The following is a 17,919-nucleotide window of genomic DNA, read 5'->3' on the forward strand; positions in this document are numbered from 1 at the left end:
ATGAGCAAGGCGGGAACAATCCCGCCTAAATGAGCCAGTCTGTATGATTCTGAAAGATCTTTTGTACTATACCTACCAAGGTATGGATAGGACAGACGATCTGACCAGAACAGCCCATGAGCCAATCACAGGGTGACAGCTCACCGACAACAGTGCGAGGAGGAGCACCCTCTAGTACTGTTTGTCACTATTAGCCGCTGCCTACTCACCAACCCTTACTGTGGGGCATGCGCAGCCTACAGTTGGTGGAATAGTGTTACTGTTGGCCGTAACCTATTCACCAACCAGCATGGCCTGCGTACAATCCACGGTAGGTGGGACGTGCATAATCTACAGTTGGTGGAATAGTGCAGCCGACTTTGTTACTGTTGGCCGTAACCTACCCACCAACCAGTATGGCCTGTGCATAGTCCACTGTTGGTAGAACAGGAATACTATTCAGCCGGCTGTACCTTCTAGGAAACCTACCTTCGGCTATAAATACTCCAACATCTTGGAATGGTAAGATCATCTGCTATCCTGTTATCTAGCAATCTCTTAATATACACTTATATTCAGAGCAATCTAGTCTGATTCTCACGCCGGAGGGTGGTCACAAGGAGGAACCCCCCCCCTTCTCAGTGACGAGCTTATGGTGTTCGTTTTGCAGGTCCCCTGAAGAACAACTGTCTCTGTTGGACCTCATTCTCGTGGGAAACATTACTTAACCCCCAGATTATCTATAATCTGTACCGGGTGACGCCGCCGTTAACTTCCTGGCCGACTTTTCAGCAATCTCAGCAGCCGCCGGTGGGTTCGGGTTCGGGTATGAGGGCTGTGTTCCTTGGAAACCCTAACACAAAGCGAGAGTGCACTGGCACAGGGGTGTTCTTGCCTCGGCAAATCGGAGCTCCGATTGAACCTCGTAAGAAACGAGGTCCGTTAATATATATATATATATATATATATTTTAATTTTATTTAATTTTGTTTTGGTTTTAAATGTTAAATGAAATCTGATATGTATTTACTGCACAATTTTCACTAATCAAAGGGTTGATTTTGACCCGATCTGTTCTGTTTGCCTGTTTTGTCACTTTCTGTTTACGACTGTGACATTTTGTTATTTAATGATTAATTGATTATTATTTGGTTATCGTATATAGGGTGCTCGACCGTCTTGCTTCCGGATCGAGTCGTGCAAGCTTTGAATCTGAATCTCGAAACTCAAACTCGATCCAATGTCGGTTTGCCTCGCAATAATTACGGTAATTGTCAGATTTTGTATTAAAGTATTAAACATTATTGAATAATGAATTCAAAAAAAAATGTTGATTTTTTATGATATTTGCAGTGACGGATATGAGGTATGGGAACAACAGGAACAATGTTCCAATGGCGGAACCGAGGCGGCAACAACTTGAGAAGGATCTCCGGCTACCGCAGGAGTGGACTTATTGAAGGTGGAGTTAGGGGGTTTGGATTAGGATTAGTGTAGAAGAAGGAGAATAATGTTGAAGCAGAAGCAACAAGAACAATAACAAAATGGTCGGATTTTGTTATATGATGATTTTGTTTGGGGTGGAGTGATAATGATGAAAGAAATAAGTTTAGTTTTATTTTATTTTTCTTACTATTATATCTTTATTTTATTAATATTATTTTATTTTATTAATAATTGGTTAAGAATTATGAGTTGACATTCTTTTTTGTTTGAAAAATGGTCCATAGGTTAGCTGTTATTTTATTTTTTAAAGTTTGTAGGAATCAAAATTCCAATCTCACATGGGTGTGGGATAGTTATAAATAATTGAGATTTTATTATTCTATGATTCATATCTTGGTGTTTGGCAAGTAACATGAACTCCCTTTTGAGAATGGGATATTTGATAATTTACGGGTCGTCAATACTCTACCAACCAATAAAATCAGTTAAACCGTTACTTTTGTTGTGCGTTAATTAAAAGACAACAAAACATGTTAAAAACGCTTGTATTGGCCATATGACCTTTTCAGTATTTTAAAATAGAAACCGGTAATAGTCGTTCATATGACGTTTACATGTAGTTAAAGATGGAACCGGTAGTAGTTGCTACAGTGTATATTCAAATGATCGTCTTACAATGTATAAGTACCGATTAAAAAATGTTTATTAAACAATTAAGGCTTGTTCATTTTATTATTTACTTAATTCATTTGGAATGCAAGTGTATCTTAAATGTAAGATTACAAATTTGGACAACCTTAGCTAATAATGGTCGGCCATCATGACTACGAGTTTAACAAATGCATGTGAGGTATATGTCTTTTTGTTTGGTTTAAATGCTTTAATATTATTTTAATATTTTATGTAATTAGCTGTTAATAATCATATAGTATTGTATTAATTTAATTAATACTAACACTAATTACTGTTAACCGTTTTTGGGATATTAATTTAGTTATATACTTTTTTAATTTTTTTAATAACCACTTGTTTTTATATTTATTTTTATACAAAATATGGTGGGAGTAGAATAATAATTGCTTAAAGAAGAAGATATATGATTGGTAAGTCATGAGTGTGTGAAGAGTGGGGTTTCCTATGAGCTGTCTATAAGTTGTACAACACAATATATGCAATCAAGCCTTTGATCTTGCTTTCCCTATAATCTTACACTTTCCCACATAATCTACTATTAGTATAACACCATCAAATCAAGTTTAAATCGGAAACTCGTTAACGATAAATTAGACATCTTTAACCATTTCGTCATAATCGGGTTTTACTCAAATGGGTAAAATTGACAAATCGTCAGTTACAACAAGACCACAGCTTTTATACCTATTTAAAATCTTTTGTTATAAGTAACTAATGAATTATTGACGCGTTATGATTTAACTAAATATTCTGACTAAACGGAACTAATATCAAGAAAGGAAAGTGACATCTGTTACTAAAAAGCAGATGCAACCACATTATTATTTGGACAAAGTCACAAAGGTGATGAAAGAGGTTAATGTTTTGGTATGGTAGATAGAACATACAAGTACATTAGAAGAAGCAATCGGTGAGGTTTACAAGTGTGAGATGCCTCTCTAGGGCCCTTTGAAACAATCTTAGTCTACGTTAGCATTTTTGGCCCCATGGGTGGACCTAAGTGTGAGAATGGGCAACCGCACTCCATAAAAATGTTTTTTTTATTGTTATATACTCGCTAAAATAATTTCATCCCGTAATATTTTATGATCCACATCCCATTTCGAAGCGTATGACCCCTAAGAAAAACCAATTTTTTTTAATATAATTAATTGATCTAGATGAAACACTAGTATAACGCACAAATTATTGAACATTCAATTTTTAAGTAATTGGGTCCAGTGTGCAAACGTTCAATGTTTTAACTCAAGCACATGATTAATTTTTAAACCCTAATTAAAAAAAACAAAGACTAAAGAAGCGGCAAGTAGAGGCCCCATGAAAAAAAGTTTTGGTTTCGCCACTTTAGACGTATGAGTCAACGCTCTAAGAAAACTAGTATTGGAAACCGATTCTCATATGACGGGTATTAAAAATCATGAGATGTCATGATTAGTTAAAAATTTAAAGAATGGGAACGGTGAACAAAATTGGAAAGGGTTTTATGAAATGGGATATGTTTCACAAAATTGAAGGTCGGTGCCGGTTGGGGCTAACATTAACCGAGCAAATAATTGAAGGCCGGTAATACAAACTTTTGAGAAAACTATCTATTTTCTTTATTTAGATGTGTCAAAAATTGGGTTCCAATATGTAGAAACATAGATTTTACATCAATATAGCAGGTAGGCGGGCAACAAGCTGCGCCGCCACCCCTTTCTGAATTGCAAACCCTAACCTGCTAAAGACATACCCCTGCCCCTTTGGAGTCGACACATTGCTATGCACAACCTGTTGGACCCTGGTTAGAAAACGGATAGCTTCCGGTGCCAAGGAGCCAAAAACATGTTGGTTCTCTTCGCAGGCTTTAGCATGTTTATCTACTGACGGAAGACTAATATTGTTAAAATTGGTGATAGGAAGTTTGTCTTCATATTTCTTTTTTCTTATTCAAAGCCCCGCATCATGTTATTGATTCCTTATAAAAACTCTTCTAAGAATTTTTATGAGGTGGAACCGTAGAAATGAAAAAAAAAGTAAAAAAATACATTGGATAGCGATGGAGAAAGTCGTTATTGCAAAATGATTGGGTGAGCTAGGAGTGGCCTCGTTAAGGGCGGCTATTACGTCTATGTTAGCTAAACGGTGGTGACGTTTCAAGTTGGAAGTAAGTAAATTATGGAGATTGGTAATAGATGCTTTGCACCAAAATAATAGAAGCTGTGTAATGATTCCTTCACTGATATTAATTAATGGTTCTTTTGTGTGGGATGTTTGTATGGAGAAGAAATCCATGCCAACAAGCTAAAGTTTTGGAATTGAAGGAATGGTTGGATTTATTAAAATCTTTACTGGGCTTCATAATTGAAAACGGAAATTGGATCTGGGGAATGGGCTCTCGACGAAGTCCATTAGAGAAAGGCTCGACTCGTTTCGTATTAAGAATTGTGACTATAATTACATATGAAATAATTGGATTCCGAAAAAAGTGAATATTTTTAATTTGGAATATGCTCAACACCTTTTTGTATAGTGTTCCCTTGCAAACTGTATTTGGTCCATAATTAGTTAATGGTGTAAGCTGCCTAGTATTTTTTCCTAGGTAGTTGGGTAAACATGAAAATGGTTCAAGTTATCTGTTTAGAGCGCCAGAAATAACAAGATTTTTTTATAAGATTGTGAGAGATATCAAAGCATTGTTTGTAAAGTTGGTTCATAGATAAAAAATAATGTTTTCTTATGGGATATGTGGCTATTGGTATTATTGTGGTTATTGATACTTTTTATATTGTGTATCATGTGATACCCATGTGTATCATATTTTAATGAGTGTTGTTAAATGTACCTCTCGATATGATTTTTATTAAATGCTCCTCCTCTTGAATATATCAAATCAATTCATATTTACTCTTAACATTATTTGCATACATATTAGTCCCTTCAACATTTTATTTCACTAAATAGTATCCACTAAATATATCAAATTTAAAACTATTTCGTTATAATTAATTGTTTTTATTATTAATTAATATATATTTTTTATTTTAATAGTGTCAATATTAGTATCAGTTTTTCACACACACATATTTATATATAGTTTTACAAATATATAAAGCATCGACGGTGATAATAATAAATATTATTGTGATTAAGGACAAGAAACACAAAAGGAGATAAATAAAAAAATAAAAATAAAACTTTTAAAGAGAGATTATAAAATTAAAAAAAATGTTAGAGGATAGTAATATGTCAAATAAAATTGTTGAAAGAAGTCAAAGTTCAGGGGATGGAATATGTCAAGTAAGGGAGAAGGTGCGCTTAGCCTAACTCTATTTTAATTTCTAATAATCATATGAATAAAAGAAAAAAAATTATAATGGCTAAAAAAGAGATGTAATTGAAAATACTAACGAGCACTCTTTAACAAACTAACGAGTGATTACCTAATGGATAAAAATCAAGTATGAGACGCCGTTTTACAGATAGATATAAGACTATGATTACCAATACTTACCCAATTAGACTCTTAATTGTGGGGCGTTGTAAGGCCTATATGGGGGTTGGACTTTGAACACCGCAAAAGGGCTAGTTCGGGAATGTGGTGGGGGTGGGGGTATGGTGAAGATGGGCGATTTGGAGGTGGGTTGGTGAGCCCTCTTGGTTTCAATGGTTAAATAACCGTTAAATTAGTAAACAAAATCTAATATTCTATTTGTATACACCTCGTTTTATTTAACACCCTAATACAACCATCTCATTCTCCTCTCTAGACTTTCAAATTTTCTTTAAAATAATGCCGATGACTAAAGTAGTTGTGTTTTTTTTATTTAGTTTGTTTTTGATGTTTTCAAATTTAATTTAAGCATTGTTATATTACCATTTACTCTTTATTAATATTGTGCTGGCTAAAAAAGCAAGAAAGGAAACAAGTTTAAAGCCTCTTGGAGCTTAAAACCACAACGAGCGACATAACATAGGGGTTTTAAAGCTCAATGCTCATGTGGCAGTTACGTAGCACTATAGAGAGGCTTTAAAGCTCCATCTACAGTGAAAAGTCTTACCATCGTAAACATCACACACTTTTCGTCTACGTATCTATATGACCATATTAATAACTCATGTAAATTGGTAAATATTAATAAGAAAAATCTTGATACAAGACAATGTGTAGTTTTTTCAAGTACGTAAGAGCTGGTACCGGTATCAATTTTCTTAAAATCTTGGTAGCGATACTGGTATTGGTACCGAAACGTTCGGATTTATACTAGTACCGAAAACAAAATTCGGGATATACCGATACCATACAGAAAGCATTGGTACGTTTCGATACCAGTGCCCGTTTGCTCATCTATATTATCAATCAAGCCCAATAAGTGAAGCTCGGGTCCAAACTACTTTTAGTTAAGCTCGGGCAGAGCAAGCTAATCTTCATGTTTAAATCGTTGAAATTGCAAGATTCTTGTGATTTTAGGTGGAAATAAATTTACTTAAAAAAATAAAAAAATCTCTAACTGACTGTTCGTTGAGCTGGTTTAAACACTCAACTGTATGGATGATACCGAGCCCTAATTCTATTATGCTCCCACTCGATTATTATTATTATTATTATTATTATTATTATTATTATTATTATTCTTCTCCAATCGCACACAACGCATGTATGTTTGAGGTTACATTTACAATACTCAATTAATTACTTGTTCTTATGCAATACCTTCATTTTAATTTCTAATTTGCCACTGAGCTGTTCAATTGCTTCACTTTTAACTGCTACAACAGAAGCAATTGCATTAACTTTAATTGCTAAGTACTTTATTGTTTGATGTTTACTGCATATTGTTTGTTGATTTTGCTATGTAAATTTCACATTATTATTATTATTGTTATGTATAATCATCTTAATACCAATTAATTAATTAAAAAGAAAGTGTTTTTAGCTTGGAAAGTTTAAAAATGTACATATATGATAGATATATGATATATCTCTTACTTGAAAGAAAACAGGACTATTGTTGTATAACTAGTTTAATTTGACAGATTATATAGAGGTTTTGAAATAGGCCTGTAAACGAACTAAACGTTTAGTGAACTGTTCGTGAACCGTTTGGCGGGAAGTTTGCTAATATAATATACCAACGAACATGAACATAAAATTCGTTTACTTAAACGAATGAACATGAACACATGCTTCGTTCGTTCATCTATGTTCATGAACGTTCGTTTATATATGTTTGTTTACATATTAATAGAAAGTAATTATCTGGATGAGTCATCTACTTAATGGCTTTGTATTAGTTCGTTTGTGTTTATTTAAGTGTGTTCATTTATGTTCATTTGTGTTCAATTATGTTCATATATGTTCGTGAACTGTTCGTTTAGATTATAAATAAACGAACAAAAACGAATACGAACATGTTCATTTTTAAACGAACGAACATGAGCACAAATATTTTCCCGATTAGGTGTTCGTGTTAGTTTAAAGCTAAACGAATGAACACTTGTTCATGCTCGTTCGTTAGGCCTAGACTTTGAAACAAGTCAAATTGGAATGAAGGTTGAAGGTATCTTACTAGTATCTAATATGTTATTTTGGCATTGTTCACTAGTTTATGTCATGATGAACCTACACTGCCTGAAAGATATGTTTCTCAATAAGAATGTTTTATATTTTTACTTACTTTATGTGTTTATGAACACCTTCAAGTCCATTTTAAATGCATTGCCATTGATTATGCTTGAATTTCTGCACTTTGACTTGACAGGTTGACCCCTGCCAATATTGCACATCATTATCTCACCAAATTTATTGTCTTGTTATTTAGGAAGTAATGTTCCCGTGAGGCTGTGACACTATTGCACATCCATGGAAGCTTTAAAATTATCATTCTTAAACCCAACCCCGTTGACTTGTCAACCACGGAAGCGCCCTTACCCTATGCACCTTAATTCCTCATCTACAATCACATGTTCCGTCTCACCCGATCCATGGTCTCTAAGCAATGGAAACAAACCCAAACCAAAGTCAAAGAACCCGAAAAACCCTCTTTCAGACGACAACGCCCGTCGCATCATCAAAGCAAAAGCCCGTTATTTAAGCGCGTTGAGGCGCAACCAAGGCTCACAAGCCTTGACACCAAGGTGGATCAAGCGGTCACCCGAGCAGATGATACAGTATTTAGAGGATGATAGAAACGGGCACTTGTACGGTAGGCATGTAGTGGCGGCAATTCAACGGGTCCGGAGTCTCTCGAGTTTACCCGAGGGGTCTTATGACATGAGGCGAGTTATGGGTTCTTTTGTTACTAAACTCACTTATAGAGAAATGTGTACTGTGTTGAAAGAGCAAAGGAATTGGAGACAAGCCCGAGATTTTTTTGCATGGATGAAGTTACAGGTGATTGGTCTTACTTGCTTTATTATATAGAAGGGTAACTTTACATAATAGTAACCAAGATTTTTCAAAAACATGTCTCCTTAAAAGTCACTGAAAATTTATTTGCTCCACTAAAGTCACTCGGCTTTCCTTAGGTGTTCCAATCTTGTATAATTTTTGTTAGGGGTGTGCATGCATTGGTTTGGGCTAAACCCGAACCAAAAACTGTAAAAGCTGGATTTTGAGTTTTTTTTTTTTAAATCGTTCGGTTTTGGTTTGTTCGGTTCGGTTCTGGTTTTTTCGGTTTTACCATTTGGCTTTGATAATTTTGGGCTGAAAGAAAAAGTGGACCAAAATGATGAATTTGGGGCTAATATTATTTTGTTAATTAATAATTAATTGATTATTATACATTTGGGATAAAATATTTAGATTACACTTTTTGTTAATTACTTACATATAATGCTTAACATTCAAAATTAAAAATGAAAATCCATGCATTCGGTTTGGTTTTTATTACATGTAAAACCGAAACCGAACTAGAGTTCTTTTTTTACAGAAACTGAAAACCATACCGTGTTTTTGTTTGGGTCAGTTATTCCAGGTTCCATACACAACCCTGTTTTTTGTAAAAAAAAAACTTCTTTAGAATTAACGTAGTCAAATGAAACATTTATGAATCTTGTTTACTATTTAGTACTTAATTTTTTCAGTTTGACTTAGACTTAGATTGAACAATTATGAAACCTCCTATTTCAAATTAATTTGAAAAATTAATCACTACATAGTAATCAAGATACTGATATATGTTACATTTGCCTCACTTAATTTTATTGTTATTTTTATAAACATTTATAAAAAAGTTATACAAGTTTGGAATACTTAATGAAAGTTAAGTTAGTTTCAGTTAACTTACCGACCGAGTATCATAGTCTACACGCTTCTGCTTCGAACATATGGACAAAATGGGAAAATAAAGCTCGCGGAAGAGACATTTTTGGAAATGCTTGAAGCTGGGTGCGAGCCGGATGAAGTCGCATGTGGGACTATGCTATGTGCATATGCTAAGTGGGGCCGACACAACGCCATGCTGGCATTCTACTCGGCTGTACAACAACGGGGCATCATACTCTCGGTTGCAGTTTACAATTTCATGATATCATCTTTACAGAAGAAATCTTTTCACCAAAATGTAATACAAATTTGGAGGCAAATGGTTGCAAGTGGTGTAACTCCTAACCATTTCACATATACAGTTGTCATCACCTCATTGGTTAAACACGGTCTTACTGATGAAGCTTTCAAGACTTTTGAGGAAATGAAGGTTATGGGATTTGTGCCAGAAGAGGTTATTTATAGTCATCTTATTACAGATAGTTGTAAAAAGGGTATCCAAGATGAAGCTTCTAGGCTCTATCAAGAAATGAGAGATAATAATATTGTCCCGAGTAGCTTCACGTGTGCTTCACTCTTATCGCTCTATTATCGAACGGGAAACTATTCCAAAGCTTTATCTTTATTTTCAGAAATGGAAAGGTATAAAGTTGTAGTTGACCAAGTCATATACGGTTTGCTTATTAGGATATACGGTAAGCTCGGTCTATATGAGGATGCCATGTCAACATTTGACGAGATTGACAAGTTAGGTTTGTTAAGTGATGAGAAAACATATGTAACAATGGCACAAGTTCATTTGAGTGCTGGGAGTTATGAAAAAGCCCTAGATGTAATGGAACAATTGAGATCTAGAAGTTTAAGTTTTTCACGGTTTGCTTATATTGTTTTGTTGCAATGTTATGTAATGAAGGAGGATGTACACGCTGCTGAGCTGACATTTCAAGCTCTTTCGGACACAGGTTTTCCCGACTGTTGGTCTTGCACCGACATGTTGACTTTGTATATGAAACTTGGTTTGACTGAAAAGGCGAAAGAGTTGATTGTTCAGATACGAGATAATAAAGTTAAGTTTGATAAGGTGCTTCTTAAAATGGTTATGAAAGTATATTGCAAGGAAAACATGTTAAATGAAGCTGACCGAATGATACACGAGCTTAACGAAAACAAATTGTTTGAAGAAGATGATAAGTTTATTCAAACGGTTTTGATGGGTACACTTGGCGAATTCACAGGGCTTAAAGAAGCTGACTCAGATCCCATGGCGTTCAAGCTGTTACTGACTCTGTATACAGCACCCGAAACTGCAAATAAGATGGAAAAAACAGTCAACTTCTTGTTGAAAACTTCTAATGGTTTGTTAGTAGCGAGTCAACTGGTTATCAGTTTCATGAAAGAAGGTTTGACTTTTCAAGCAGAATCTTTATTTGACCTGTTGGTGAGTCTCGGCTGCAAGATAGAGATGTCTACTTTATCATCTATGATATATTTATATGGAAAGCAAAATAAGTTGGATCGAGTCAAACGCACATTTGCAGCAGTGGCAGATGGTTCTTCAGAACAAAAGCAATTGTACAGTTGTATGATTGATGCATATGTTAAATCTGATAAAGTGGATGAAGCATACTTGTTTTACGTTGAGGAATATAATAAAGGCCATGATGTTGGTGCTGTTGCAATCAGCATGCTCGTGAATGCTTTGAGTAATTGTGGTAAGTAATTTTATATTATACATGATTTAAGTTGATACAGTTGATACTTATTGTTGTTGTTATTATTATTATTATTATTATTATTATTATTATGATGATTATTATTCACATCTTAGGAAAGCATCGGGAAGCAGGGAATGCGATAAGAAATTGTTTTAATAAGAACATGAAGCTTGATACGGTGGCATACAATAGTTTCATAAAGGCAATGCTAGATGCTGGTAGATTGAAGTTTGCTGCAAATATCTATGAGAGGATGCTTGCAGATGGTGTTGCTCCATCAATTCAAACTTTCAACACCATGATCACGTGAGAATTCAGATACTATTTTAACATGTTTTAACAAGAGAAAATAGTGCTTTTTTTGTTTTATAATGTTAAAGGTGTTAATGCATGCAGTGTGCATGGGCGAAGTCGGGAGCTTGATAAAGCTATAGAGATGTTCAACACTGCAAGAATCAAGGGTGTGACTTTGGATGAGAAAGCATACACAAATATGATAGTTTACATTGGGAAGGCTGGTAATAATAACTGCTTCTTCCTGTTAACTTGAAATTTTAACGTGCACGGGTTTTTTCAAAGATGCCTCTGTTTTATGTTTATGGATTTGTTATATGCTGGAATCTGAATGCTATATATAGTGATTGTATAGATGACAAAGGTTTCTAATTACTTGCCTTTTTTAGGTAAAATTGATGAAGCATCGATCTTATTTAACCAGATGCAGGAAGAAGGAATAAAACCCGGGCTGGTATGCACCTCAGTATTATCCTAATTTTGTATAAAACCTTAATGCAAAATTGCTTTCTTTTCATGTTTGATCTCTTAAGAGTATTGAAGTACTTGAAGTGCCCATATTAAATCTAGGGGTGTAAACGAACCGAGTCTAAACTCGACTAGACTGGAGCTCGAGCTCCGCCTGTTTCACTTTAATAGAGCTCGTTTCGTGCTCTATTTCTAAAGCTTAAGTTTGGCTCGTGAGTAGTTTTTCAAGCTCCAGCTCGGCTCGTTTATTATCTATTAACTAATTTATATACATTTATAGTTATTTTCTTTTGCGTGTTTTAATTATAAGTTTTATATATAGCATAAAATATATTTAGTTATATTTAAATAAACTTGGTAATAATCAGTTGTATTGATCAAGGGAAAATACAAGAGATAATATAGATATCATATTTACACATAGAACCCTCTAATAGTTAATATAGAGACTGTCTAATATCCTTTAGTAATCAATATATATATATAAATAGAGACTGTCTAATATCCCCCCTCAAGCTAAGGCCGAGAAGCGACCTGTAGCTTGGACCGTAAAGAGAAGAACCGTTACGAGGGCAATGGCTTAGTGAAGACATCAGCAATCTGATCGTGTGTAGAGATGAACTGAACTGAAAGTTTCTTTTGAGCAACTTTTTCTCTCACAAAGTGAAAATCAACCTCCACATGCTTTGTGTGTGAAACACGGGGTTAGCTGATAGATAAGTAGCCCCTAAATTATCACACCACAATATGGGAACCGAGGCCATGGGAACTTGAAGTTCACGCAAAAGTGCTTCAAGCCAAGTGACTTCAGCAACGGTATCCGCTAGGGCCTTGTACTTGGATTCGGTTGATGACCGAGAGACAGTCCTTTGTTTTCGAGCAGACCAGGAAACAAGATTGGAACCAAGATATATTGCAAATCCCCCGGTGGATCGACGGTCATCAGGGCAACCAGCCCAGTCAGCATCCGAAAACGCATGCAAGGAGTGATGGGCAGCATCAGTATAGGCATGTAAGAGTGAACCAGACTTGTGTTGGATAAGAAGACCGTAATCCGATGTTCCATTGAGATAGCGTAGGATACGCTTAACCGCGGACCACTGGTTTTCAGTGGGAGATTGCATGAACTGGCAGACCTTGTTGACTGCAAAGGTAATATCCGGGCGTGACAAAGTAACATATTGAAGAGCTCCCACCATTTGACGATATTTAACTGGGTTGTCGAACAGGGGATTGTCACCAAGAGATAGATTGGCTGTAGTGGTGATGGGAGAGGGCACCGACTTGGAATTAGATAGGCCCGCACGTTCAAGGAGGTCCTTAATATACTTCTGTTGAGAAAGCAGTATGTCAGTCCCTTTGGGGGTAATTTCAATGCCAAGAAAATAGTGAAGCTGGCCCATATCTTGAACAGCAAAAGACGAACTAAGGCTGGTCACTACCTGTTCGATAGCCCTGGAGTTGTTACCTGTCAATATTATGTCATCAACATAAACCAACATATAGAGAAGTGTTCCCCCAGCCGAGTAGATAAACAGAGATGGGTCTGTTTTGGAACCCTTGAAATCGAGAGCAAACAGAGCTGAAGACAGGCGTTCAAACCAGGCTCTTGGGGCTTGCTTAAGACCATATAGGGACTTGTGAAGCAGGCAAACGTGATCTGGGTTCCTAGAATCAATGAAACCAGGAGGTGGTTGTAGGTAGACTGTCTCTTTGAGGTCCCCGTGCAAAAAGGCATTTTGGACATCTAATTGTCGAAGAGGCCACTTGGTGGTAGCAATCGAGAGAACAACCCGTATGGTGGTGGGTTTGACGACCGGGCTAAATGTTTCATGGTAATCGATGCCCGGTTGTTGATGAAACCCCTTAGCGACCAGACGCGCTTTATAACGTTTAATTGCGCCGGTTTGGTCCCGTTTGAGTTTGTAAACCCATTTACAATCAACAATATTTGCATTAGAAGGACGTGGAACCAAGGACCAAGTTCCGTTTCTCAAAAGGGCCGCATACTCTTCAGTCATGGCCTTACGCCAGTGAGGGTCTTTGTTAGCAATGGTAAAGGTGGCTGGTTCGTGGATGGTGGAGGTGTTTTGGGTTGTTTTGGTGGTAAAAGAAGATGGGTTAAATCTATTTGGCTGCTTGGGATTGGGCCGTAAGTTTGCTGGACGAGTGCGGGTTGAGGGATGAGCATTTGTGGGAATGATAGATGGCTGGTCAGGTTGTGAACCAGAAGCACCAGCATCAGGCTTGGGGCGCCTGCTGTAGGTTTGTAAGGGCGAGGTTTGGGCTGATTGTGAGTGGGCTGTAGAACTTTGGGATGGTGGGGATTGGGCAGGGGGTGTGGATTGAGATATAGGAGATGAAGGTGGAGTGTATGGTGGTGTTTCGACTGCCGGAACAGAATCGAAAACAGGAAGGTGGGTAGGATAGGATGGAACATAAGGGTCGTGAGGTGTAGTGGTAAGAGTGTCCGTAGAGGTATCCTGAAAGGGAAATGACTGTTCGTTGAAACGAACATGACGAGCAACATAAAGGCGGTTAGAGGTGGTATCTAAGCACCGGTAGCCATGATGTGAGGTGCTATAGCCAAGAAAAACGCACGGTGTTGAGCGAAAATCCATTTTGTGCTTGTTGTAGGCACAAAGATGGGGGTAACAACGACATCCAAAAACCCGAAGGAAAGAGAAATCGGGTTTGTGATTGAACACATGTTCAAAAGGAGAAATGTTGGAATTGGTGCGGGATGGCATCCGATTAATTAGATAGACCGCGGTGTCAAATGCGAAATGCCAATAACGTTTTAAAACATTGGATTGAGCTAATAATGTGAGACCGGTTTCGACAACGTGTCGATGGCGACGTTCAACAATGCCATTTTGTTCACTCGTATGTGGGCAAGAAATTCGGTGGATGATACCAAGGGAGGAGAAAAAGGGGGACAGATTCCGAAATTCTCCTCCCCAATCGGTTTGTACGGATTTTAACTTTGTTTGAAATTGACGTTCAACCATAACTAGAAAACGCTTAAAGGTGGGTTAGACATCAGATTTTAGTTTAAAAGGAAAAATCCACATAAATTTAGAAAAGTGATCAACACATAATAGGAAATAGCTGTGACCGTCAAACGAGGTAACTGGGGCGGGATCCCATACATCACAAAACACTAAATCCAAAATACAATTACTTTTATAAGTAGAAGACAATAGGTGAAGTTTTGAAGACTTCCCAATGGAACAAGAGTTACAAAGAGAAGTTGAACATTTATTAGAAACTGGAAGAGAATACTTAGATAACATAAACTGTAAAACTTGTGGATGTGGATGACCAAGCCGTTGATGCCAAATTGTAGAAGAAGCATGAGTTGCGGAAAAAGCAACTTTGGGAACCGATTGAGTTTGAGGAAGACAAAAGGAGTAGAGCCCGTCATTACTTGGACCCGTGAGGAGGGTACGGTGGGTAAGCTCGTCCTTCACAGCAAAGAAAGAAGAGTGAAATTCAAAATACACATTATTATCGATGCAAAATTTTTGAACCGAAAGAAGGTTTTGTTTGATTTCGGGAACATGAAGTATGTTTGTAAGAGAAAAGGTTTTAGTTGGTGAATAAAAGTGTGAGGAACCAATATGTAAAATGGGTAAGCCCTTACCATTACCAACATGAAGATTGTCCTCACCATAGTAAGGTTCATTAGTGTCGAAGCTAGAGAGATCAGGGGCAACATGATTAGTAGAACCTGTGTCGGGGAGCCATGAAGTAGAGGCTTGTGACCGGGAATCAGCAAAGTTGGCAGAAGGTTGTCTCACCCGAAGGGTTGCAGGGTCACGATTTGGACACAGTGACGGAATATGACCAATACCACATCTGTTACATGAGCCATAACAGTATTCTGGTTAGAAGCCCAACTGAATTGGCCTCGGTTTCCACCTCCTTGATTTAGGTTGTAAGAATAGGTGCCACGTCCACGGCGATTGTTTTGCCCGCGGCCACGCCCACGATTGGTGTAGAAGGCTTGTGGGGCGGGTGATGGTTGTGGGGCAGCCTGTGGTTGAAGACCTAGTTGAGCAAGAAGTTGTTGAAGGGTTTGAATTGCTGAAGATGTGGTTGCCTGGTTACGATTACCTGTGACAGCCGTAAAGGCCTGAACAGGTGAGACATCAGGGGTTGATTTCTTGATCATGAAGTCATGATCGGATAGAAGGCCATGTAGTTCATTGAATGCGGTTGGGAATTGGCGAGTAAGGAGAGTGGTCTTCATGCCATTATACTCTTCCCGAAGACCAGATATTACAAGCATGACAAGGTCCTTTTCCTTCATTGTTTCACCAATATTGGCTAGGGCATTAGAATACTCTTGGGCTCGAGCAAGATAACCGGATGGTGTTTCGTCTTCGGCCATCTGAATTTTCAACAGCTGTGTTTTGAGGGTGTATTCCCTTGAGGAAGTATTCGGGGCGTAAGCACGCTCAAGGGACAGCCAAAGGTCGCGGGATGTAGTGCCTTGAACATGTCGAAAGGAGGCTTCGGAGATGGTGGATAGAAGAAGCATCCTGACATGAGCATCGTTGGAGACCCAAATGGGGTAATTTGGATTGGATTGTGGTGTTGGTGTAGCGCCCTCTTTTCCTGAGGAGGCTGCTGGAGCAAGTATTTCCGGTGGGCAGGGGATTGTTCCATCAATATAAACAAATAGGTTGTTGGTAACAAGGAAGGGTTGGATCATTGCCTTCCAATACCCATAGTTTGTGTTTGTGAGAGAGAACCCATTGTTTGGCTGGAAGTTGTGTCTGATCAGATCTAGCTCTGATACCAAGATAAACTTGGTAATAATCAGTTGTATTGATCAAGGGAAAATACAAGAGATAATATAGATATCATATTTACACATAGAACCCTCTAATAGTTAATATAGAGACTGTCTAATATCCTTTAGTAATCAATATATATATGAATAGAGACTGTCTAATATATTTATCATGACTTTATATATAATAATTATTATAAAAAAATATATTTAAATATTATATAATTAAATGACTCGTTTAGGCTCACGTGCCAGCTCAAGCGCAATAAGTGAAGCTCGGGCTCGTTGATTAAACAAGCTTATCTTTAGGCTTGAGTTTGGGCTTGAGCCTGTTTAAAGTGGGCTCGGTTCGAACTTTTAGTGAGCCGATATCGAGCGACTAACGAGCGGTTTGGGCCATCTACACCCCTAGTTAATAAGTATTTCATGATATAGAGACAAATAGGTTAGGTATGTATGTAATAAACCAAACAAAAGATATTTTTATCTTTATAAAAGTTGGTGATTTAGGCTGTTGACAAGATCGAGTACATTTATAGGGTATTTATTAATGCACATTAAAACCTCGATAAATGAATACCCTTTAAATCAAACAAACATGTTTGCTTAGTGAGAATATTTATTTATCCATCATGATAACACATATATGTTTATAGGTGAGCTACAATATTATGATGAATGCATACGCTAGTGGCGGATTCTACAAAGAAGCGGCTGAACTCTTTAGCAATATGCAAAGGGACAGTTTGTCACCCGACTCTTTTACCTATCTTGCCCTTGTACGTGCGCACACAGCTGGCAAGAACTACACGGAAGCTGAGGGAGCCATTAGTTTGATGAAGAAACAAGGCGGGATATCCCCAACTTGTGCTCATTATAACATATTACTCTCTGCATATGCAAAAAACAGGTCGGTTAGGGGATGTTGAGAGAGTTTATGAGCTAATGACAGCGGGATTGACTCCAGACGTCGCATGTTATCAAACGATGCTTAGATTCTATCTGGACTATGGATATGTGGAAAAGGGTGTGTCTTTGTTTGAGGCTATTAGTGCTAGTGGTGGTGCAAAATCAGATCGGTTTATTATGAGCGCGGGTGTGTATGGACTATGGATATGTGGAAAAGGATTGTCAGTTTGTCAAAATATTGAATTTTGAATATTGGCTAAACAAAAAATTGAAATTATTAAAATCCAATTAGGTCCGAGTTTAACTTAACCCCATTTTTTGATCCATCTGGACAAAAACCAAAGAATTCACGAACCGGACAGGGAACT

General features: G+C 37.2%; 2 protein-coding genes across 2 annotated transcripts; both read left to right on the plus strand.

Annotated features, from left to right (window-relative positions):
* The first annotated feature begins 746 nt into the window (after positions 1-746).
* LOC143636150 (uncharacterized) lies at positions 747-1,808 on the plus strand. The gene is made up of 3 exons (XM_077103817.1): positions 747-916; positions 1,145-1,246; positions 1,333-1,808. The coding sequence occupies exons 1-3, from the start codon at positions 808-810 to the stop codon at positions 1,437-1,439; spliced, it is 318 nt and encodes a 105-aa protein (XP_076959932.1). The 5' UTR covers positions 747-807; the 3' UTR covers positions 1,440-1,808.
* A 4,923-nt stretch (positions 1,809-6,731) lies between these two features.
* Positions 6,732-17,800, plus strand: LOC143636170 (pentatricopeptide repeat-containing protein At5g27270-like). The gene is given in 8 exon segments (XM_077103829.1): positions 6,732-6,766; positions 7,924-8,491; positions 9,378-11,076; positions 11,193-11,385; positions 11,476-11,597; positions 11,763-11,827; positions 17,299-17,544; positions 17,546-17,800. Coding segments are annotated over 7 exon segments (3,111 nt in total). The 5' UTR covers positions 6,732-6,766; positions 7,924-7,960.
* Positions 17,801-17,919: the final 119 nt, after the last annotated feature.

Source organism: Bidens hawaiensis, unplaced genomic scaffold, assembly GCF_021521415.1.
Source record: "Bidens hawaiensis isolate Kalapana, Puna unplaced genomic scaffold, B.hawaiensis_p1.1 tig00007801_1, whole genome shotgun sequence".
NCBI lineage: Eukaryota > Viridiplantae > Streptophyta > Magnoliopsida > Asterales > Asteraceae > Bidens > Bidens hawaiensis.